Source organism: Bos grunniens, chromosome 7 (genome assembly GCF_055505025.1).
Source record: "Bos grunniens cultivar Pamir isolate PY7600 chromosome 7, Bosgru_T2T1.0, whole genome shotgun sequence".
NCBI lineage: Eukaryota > Metazoa > Chordata > Mammalia > Artiodactyla > Bovidae > Bos > Bos grunniens.
This window is the reverse complement of record NC_141171.1, coordinates 17,263,591-17,271,597: the sequence shown is the minus strand read 5'-3', so window position 1 is coordinate 17,271,597 and position 8,007 is coordinate 17,263,591. Positions and strand designations below refer to the sequence as shown.

Below are 8,007 nucleotides of genomic sequence, written 5' to 3'. Positions count from 1 at the left end.
CCGGGAAGATTACACATGCCCGTGGGCCAAATAACCCCGTGCACCACAATTCCTGAGCCCGGGCTAGAGTCTGTGTGCTGCAACTACAGAAGCGGACCAGCCCCATACTCTGCAAGAGAAGCTACCGCAATGACAAGCCCACACGCAATAAGGAAGAATAGCCCCCACTCGCCGCAACTAGAGGAAGCAGGGTGCAGCAAAGAAGACCCAACAGAACCTAAAATAATCTTTTTTTTTTTTTTAATACAGCGTCTCTTAGAGACTCTCAAAGCAACGCAATCTGGCACCTGTTACCCCAGCCACCACACTCCCTGTCACTCTGCCATCTCCAGCCGCCCTGGACTCCTGAAATTTCCTCAGAGTCCCCATCTTCCCATCTTAAGGCCTTTGCTAGAGCTGTTTTCCTCTGCCAGGTGTACCCTCCCGTTCCCCCTTCACCTGGTTAACTCCAGCTCACTTCGCGGTCTCAGCAAAAAAAGTCGCCTCCTCCCAGAAGCCTCCCCTGACGCCCTCAACAAGGTGGGGGCGGGGGTGTCGACCTGACTGTTCACTTCTAGTGCCCTGGAGACATTGCTGAGGTTTGCAGGCACCAAGCCCGTCGGTTGAGAAACGGGCTGCTCCCCAGATGTGGCCACTAGGGGGCGCCGCGGCACTCCAGTCTCCGCGCAGGATGCGGTGTGTGGCCTGGAGCGCGGGGATACCCGGGTGTGCAGGCCTTCCTGCCAGGCTCTCCCAGGGTCTGTTTCTGCCTCCGCCACTTCCCCACTGTGTGTGGCAGACGACAGCCTCTGGGAAATGCCATTTCCTCAAACGTCAGGAGGAGACCAGCACACGGCCTACTGGTCTCCCAAACATCAGAAGATGGGCCATCATTTGATGGATGTCATGTGCTTCCTTGGTGGCTCAGACGGTCAAGAATCTGACGGCAATGCTGGAGACCCGGGTTCGATCCCTGCGTTGGGAAGATCCCCTGGAGGAAGGCATGGCAACACACTCCAGTGTTCTTGCCTGGGAAATCCCATGGACAGAGAGGCCTGGCGGGCTACAGTCCATGGGGTCACAAAGACACGACTGAGCGACTAATACTGATGTGCGCGCCAGGCGCTCCCGGCAGGATCCCCAGCCCCACCGCCGCCGTTTTAGGATGAGAAAATGAAGAGAGCTGGGGCGGCGGGTGCAGTCATTAATTCTAGACGTAACATTCAAAGTCTGGGACCTTCCAAATGCCCCTGGCTCTCGGGACCCTCCACTCCCCTGGCAGAAACGCACCTGATTCCCAAGGTCCCTCCTGGAAGAAGGACCAGCGGAAGCGGCTTCGGAAGTGAGAGTTTGCCCAGGGATGCCCAGAGCAGATACACATCTCAAGTGGGTCTGGAAGACTCCTAAGCAGCCCAGGACAGAGCAATCAGTCCGCAGCCAATGGATCCTTGTCCCGCCTGCTGCAGCCGCGTCCCGCGGGGGGCGGGGCGGGGGGCGCGAGGGAGTTGGAGACTCGGTTTCCTGGGGTCTGGCAGCTGCTGCCTTCCATCCTTAACCTCTCCCTTCGGGCTCTGGGCTCCAGACCAGCAGCTCCCTCGGGCCAGTCTGGGCGCTCTCCCCGCCCCCAGGCTCAGCTTCCCTCCCCGGTAGCCGCGGGCCCCTCCCGCCAAAGGAAGTGAGAAGGGGGCTGTTGTAAGAGGAACTAGGGCCGGGAGTCTGCCGGAGGAGCAGGAGCAGGGCCATGCCCGAGCCGCCCCCAGGAGCTTCCTGAGCCTGCACCCCTTCCACGACCCCTCCAGGCACCTCCCCAGGGACCCAGACACCAGCCCCTACCATGGTAAGTCATTCAGGGTGGGCCCTGAAGTGCAGCAGTCGGGGGCACCAGTCAGATGGAAGTGCCTAGAGGCCACCACCAGAAAGTGGGGCCATGGGAACGGGCACAGCAGACCCTTTGGGATTCTGCAGTACAGCTCAGGTGCTCCAAGCATCCCACACCGGGCACCAAGCTCCCACTGGATGGTGGACAAGATGCCAGGGTGGGTATGGGGCACCAAGGATGGAGCAGTAACCGGAGGACAGAAGGTGGTTTTGAAGGCTCACACAGTGCCTGCAGGTGCAGGGACAAACCCCTTTTCTGGGGCGTGGGGAACCCAGTTCCTAGTCGAGTTTGGTGCCTCATCTCCGTGTGGCCTTGGGCCAGTCACTTCCCCCTCTGCGGGTCTCAGTTCCCACACGTCATATTTGGAAGTCTCTCAGGATGTGGAAGGTGTCTGGGGGCTCCTCTCCATTGGAACCTTCAGAGGGTCTTGGGATCCAGCCTCTGTGAGTCCACCAGAGTTGGGAGAGAAAGCTGGGTCAAATGGGTGGTGGGTTGCCATGATGGTGGCATGCCGGCATCCCAGTGTGGGTGACAGGGTGGTTTGGCAGTAGTCATCACAGAAGCGGGAATGGGTGAGATGAAACCTTCCACACCACCACGGGTTCCTTCTGCTGGAGGGCAGCAGGGAAAAAACACTACACCCAGAAGCCTCACTACCTGCTGAGACTGAGGTCTGATGATGACTGTGGTGATAAGGCTGTGGAGATGGTCATGGTCCTCGGTCTAGATCCAGTACGTCATGTCACACGCATGAAGAGGAGACTTGGCTGGCTATAAATGTCACACCTCCGTCCCCCGCAGCCAAAGTTCCATGGCTCTGCAAGCCACTTCAGCTTTCATTTTTTGTCAATCTGTCCATGAGGGCGTGTGGCTGGGGTCAGTCACAGAGCTAAAAGTGACAACTGCAGAGTTGCTGGCAGTTGCCGCAATGTGGAGGCAGGGGTTGTGAGATCACCCTATTTCAGAAAGCCAGTGATAAATGGGGCACCACGGGCCACGGATCCCTCTGGTTAACCGGCAAGCAAACCATCAACTAGAGCTCTGGGCTTGAGACAGAAGCCCTTCCAAGACGGAGCCAGGCCAGGAAGACTCCTTGATCAAAGAAGCACAGGAAATAATTTGCTACTTCAGAGAAAAGCAACCCCTCCCAAGGAAACCATGTGAAATGCTGAGTCAATGATCTGCTTGGCCAACTGGGTCTGGGAAGGGAGAAACTCACCCAAGAGGATCATGAATTAAAAAAAAAAAAAGAGTGGAATTTATCCATTAGGTCAATACCTCTGTCTAGAGGTGCTGACATCTTTCTGGAGGAATGCTGGATGCCAGAAAGAGGTGTTGAAAGATTCAGTGAAATGATGTTCGTCAAGTGCTTCACAGAGCACATAATGTGCTCCATACACCGCAGAAGCCATATTCACGGTGGGAGTTAGCCATGGTGATGGATGGATGTGGCTTCATTCTTGGTTCCTGTAGAAGAATTGGGCTGTTGATGTCATTGTTCATGATGGTGGTCATTGCTGTCCGTTGTCCCATGTTGGTGGTGTGGTGGTGGCAGTGATGGCTGCTTTTAGTGCCAGCTAGTGTTCAATATTGGTGGCTGGTGGTTGCTTGTTTTCCGCTGGAGGGTTGATCTCTAGAATAATGGCAGCTGGTCATTGTTTGAAGTTGGGTGGTGACAGTGATGTTCGTTTGCTGTTGGTCATTCATTGATGATCTGGGTGACTGTCTTGGGACTGGCAGTGATGCACTGTTGGTTTGGAAAGGGGTACGATTGAAGGCTGAACTTCCTAGGTGGCTCAGTGGTAAAGGATCTGTCTGCCAACACAGAACACTGCATTTGATCCCTGGGTCTGGGAGATCCCCTAGAGAAGGAAATAGCAACCCACTCCAGTATTCTTGCCTGGAAAATCCCGTTTACAGAGGAGCCTGGCAGGCTACAGTCCACAGGGGGTCACAGAAGAGTCTGTGACTACTAGTTACGATTTAGTGACTAGACAACCACGACTGCTTCAGTGGTGGTAGGTTACCTGTGCTTGTTGATGGCTACTATTGTGATCGTGGTTGTTACTGTCCATGGTGATTGGTTATTATGGGTTGTTGGTGCCGGTGGTAATGCGTGCTGATGGTGATGAGTGATGGTAAGGAAATGGGTGGTGGAATCTTTCGTACTTCTGCTTTATATTAGCTGGCATTAAGGTTATCAGCAGTTTCTGTTCGACTTCGGCTCAGGGACAGGTAAAGGCAGCAATTGGTTGTCCTCAGTTGATAATGGTGGTGACATGAGGGTAATGGTGGTTGTTTTGAAAGTACAGATATGAAGCTGGGAGGCCAGTAATGTGGCTGCTTGATCCAGGGGCAGCAGTCACAGGGATGGACAGAAAAGGCTGGAGGCCAAGAAAGGGTGAAGGAAAAAGATTCTAGAAGGACAAGGATCCCCAGATGTTGGAGAATGGCCTCTGGTTAGGGTCAAAGAGCCTGAGACACCCCTCCCAAGGGAGGGGGAGACCTGAGAGCTGTTGGAGGTGAGAATGTTGTTTGCGTGGGGTAGAGACACAGGGTGTGTCCCCAGAGCCCCACAGAGCAAGACCCAGGCTCCAAGGGCACATCAGGGGGCCAGGGTGGGGCCAAGGGCTGAGGGCAGCTCCAGCAGCCACTGCCACAGCAGCTTCACCTCACCACCGGCTGGCAACCACAGCACACAGGACCCCGGAGAGGAAGGAAGTGGCTGTTTCGTTGTTGTCTCCAGTCTGGGGCTCTGCTCATCACCACCCAGGAGCAGGGAGGCCAGAGCAGTTGGTGCAGATTGCAAAAGCTGGCTCCTCCAGCCCTTCCTCCTGGCCCTGTGTCCCGAGCCTGTGGGATTGGCCAGCTTAAGGCTGCTGCTGCCACTGGTGATGGGGAGAGGGGCTAGTGTTTCCGCTTGACAAGCTTCACCTCGTTGAATCTGCACAGCTGCCCACCAGGCCCATAGTCCTCAATGTTCCCATTTGCCCGATGAGAAAACAGAGGCAGGGAGGTTCAGCTAGCTGCAGGACAACCCAAGATAGCAGAGAATTTCAACCAGTGATCCCCAAGGTCACACTTTGAACAGCCACCTTGATCGACAACCTCTTCCTCCTCCTTCCAGCTGAGAAGCTACCTGAGGGTGTGGGCTGACTCCTATAGTCTAGTTTTAATTCAAGCAACTAGAATGCTGGTGTGCCACACACACCCAAGGCCTTCTGGCCCATCGCTCCAGCTGCCACTACTGACAACATTCTGAAATATTCATGTTTCAAGGTCTATCTCCTACAGGAAGCCTGCTCTGATTGCCTCAGCCTCCTACAGGAAGCCCTCTCTGATTGCCTCAGTTCTTCTTCGTGCAGTCTGATTGGGATCACTGTCTCCCCTGAACAACTCGCTTCTGAGCTACTCAAGAGCAGAGTCTAGGCCTGGTCCCCACAGACCTCCATGCACAGTAGGAGTTCAGAAAGTGTTTTCACTACAGGGCTCCAATGCCCCAGCCCTTGGTTCTCCCTTCTTTGGCACCAGGGAAGCTGCAACCCCATGCCTCTACTGTAAGTTGCAGGGGGGCGGGGGGAGCCTCTCTGAAGAGCTGAAGTTAGAGACTATGTTCTCTTCTGTCCCAGTCACCTCGCGCCCCTGACTATCTTTCACAAGAACTCCAGCCTCTTGAGTCATATCTGACTTGTGGTCAACTGTGACCACAAGCTCTCTGTTACACCCTCACCCCTAAGGGAGGAACAAACAGCTTCAACTTGACCCTCGGAGACTTGGGGGACACAGAGAGATGGATACCAATGACACAGGATAAGAGGCAGTCTTATTGCAATGATACTTCATTCATTTATTCATTCAACAAGTGTACATTGACCAGTTCCTCTATATTATCAAACACGGACCACTTTCACTAAATGCTCCTGGGGACACTGGCTGCCATTTCCTGAGGTAACCCAGTAGGTCTTTTCTCAGCACCGGCTTGTTTATTTTCCCCAGCAAGCCCACGGAGGAGATTTATTATGGCACCCGTTCTACAGATGGGGCAACTGAGGCTTGGAGAAGTGAAGTGGCCTCCCTAGGGTCCCATAGCCAAGTGTCAAGCCAGGCCTCACACCCAGTTCATCCCTTGCCAAAATTCTCGACTCTCCTCACACTATACCCTCTTGAGCAAAACCTCTCTCTCCGCCACAAACAACCCATGGGTTTTTTTGTGTGATTGCGTAGAACTCGGCTGGATCCAGGAGTCCCAGCTTCCTGGGGCTGGACACAGAAGGAGGGATTGCTAGAGGCAGAGGCCCATTCCACTGGGTGGGGAAAGAAGGGAGGGACAGGAAGAGGAACCAAGTTCTCGGGGCCAGGAGAGCCAGCCAGACACAGCCGGCCTCAGGGCCTCTGACCTCAGAGAAAGGAAGTGGCCTGAAGTCTCAGCTGAGCCCGAGGGGGTCCCAAGAGCATGGACATCAGGATGACCCCAAAGAGGAAACCCTGGACAGGACAATGTGTGTCTCCTCCCCGTCCTCATCTCACCTATAGCACCAACCCTGGCCATTCCCGTCGCAGACCCGGCTTCCCTTTCTGCTGTTTGACCTTAGAGAGGACACCTAACCTCTCTCTCTGGGCCATAGTTTTCTCTTTCGCAAAATGGATCTAATCAGAGCAATGACCCAGTCGCGTGCCCAGAGGATGCGATGAGATAATTCACGGAAAAAGCTTAGACCAGAGTCTGGCACAAAATAAGTGCCAGTGGGGCGTGAACTTTTGTTACCTATTGTTGTTCCCGGTTACCATAGTTACCACCCACGCCCCACCCTTTGAGGTCTTCAGAGAGAGAATCCACTTCCAGTTCGCCCACCCAACCTCCCCACCCTGACTCAGGGAAAGGACAGCCCCAGCAGGTCCCTGAATGACACCACTTCATCCCCTGTATTTAAAATTTCATCGGCTCTTCTCACCAACAAACCAGCTGGTCTCCTTATTTTAAAAACAGAAAATACACTCCCGTGACCCCTCTTCCCCACAAGCCTATTTCCCTCTTTCCCCTTCTTGGCCAGACTGTCCAAAAGCAGTCCTCTCCCTGTCTATAGCTCCTGACCTCCCAAGTTGACTCCTGACCCTGGGGTGTCCATGGGGGACCCTCTGAGCCTCCAGTGAGCGTAAAGTTCTTTAGCATCTGGGGGTCCAGTCGACAGCTCCCTGCTTCTCCAAACCGGCCACCCCAGGTCCTGGCTGTCTCCAAACTCAGCCTCTTCCGTGGGCATGCTTGCTAACCCCTCCACGCTGCTGTTTCCGAAACCTTGTCCTCCCCTACCTACCCTTCCTGCTGTATCCCAGGGCTCTCAGAGCATCACACCAGCTGTTGTTGTTGCTCAGTCACTGTCTTGTCTGTCTCTTTGTGACCCCATGGACTGTAGCCCACCAGGCTCCTCTGTTGATAGGGTTTTCCAGGCAAGAATATTGGAGTGAGTTGCCATCTCCTCCAAGGGATCTTCCCAACCCAGGGAGAGAACCCACGTCTCCTGTATCGGCAGGCGGATTCTTTACCACTGAGCCACCTGGGAAGCCCATTACACCCGCTTGTACCAAACATCTTAGCAGGCCCCCTTGAAACACTGAAATGAAATTCACATGCAGCAAAACACACTAACTTCCATCTTTCAGAAACATTGAATGTGGTCCCCCACAAGACCGGGAGAAAGTCATTTAGAATAAAATGTGCACGAAAAGATGAAAGTGCTCGGGCCAGTGGCCCAAGAACTCTCACTGGAGTGGCCGGGTGCTCACACCTCAACACAGGTGTGTCTCAGCCTGCGAGACAGCCGCACCCCCCGCCCCAAGTAGGACACACACATTAACCTCACGAGCAACGTAAGCTTCTAAACACTGGATGCTTCTTTCTTTTTCTTACATTAGTTAATTTACCTCTTTATGGCTGCGCTGGGTGTTTGTTGTTGCCTGTGGGCTTTCTCCAGTTGCAGTGAGCAGGGGCTAATCTTTGCTGAGGTCACAGGCTTCCCACTGTGGTGGCTTCTCTTGTTGCAGTGCACGAGCTCTCGGGCGTGCAGACTTTACTAGTTGTAGAGCGAGCTTAGTTGCCCCACCACCAAGTGGGATCTTAGTTCCCAGATCAGGGATCAAACCTGTGTCCCCTG

General features: G+C 54.3%; 1 protein-coding gene and 1 long non-coding RNA gene across 2 annotated transcripts in view; one reads left to right on the top strand and one right to left on the bottom strand.

The window, feature by feature from the left end:
• Nucleotides 1-223: 223 nt before the first annotated feature.
• LOC147368691 (uncharacterized) lies at nt 224-1,568 on the bottom strand. Its single transcript, XR_015166751.1, has 2 exons — nt 1,270-1,568; nt 224-970 (listed from the first exon to the last, which is right to left on the bottom strand). It is a non-coding gene; the product is annotated as an uncharacterized LOC147368691 (long non-coding RNA).
• A 110-nt stretch (nt 1,569-1,678) lies between these two features.
• The window catches only part of MYO1F (myosin IF), a 37,089-nt gene continuing 30,760 nt past the window's right edge, over nt 1,679-8,007 (top strand). The window contains exon 1 of the mRNA XM_086409701.1: nt 1,679-1,816. Within this exon, the coding sequence (XP_086265827.1) occupies nt 1,814-1,816 (3 nt within the window). The 5' untranslated portion in view covers nt 1,679-1,813. The remainder of the gene's footprint in view (nt 1,817-8,007) is intronic.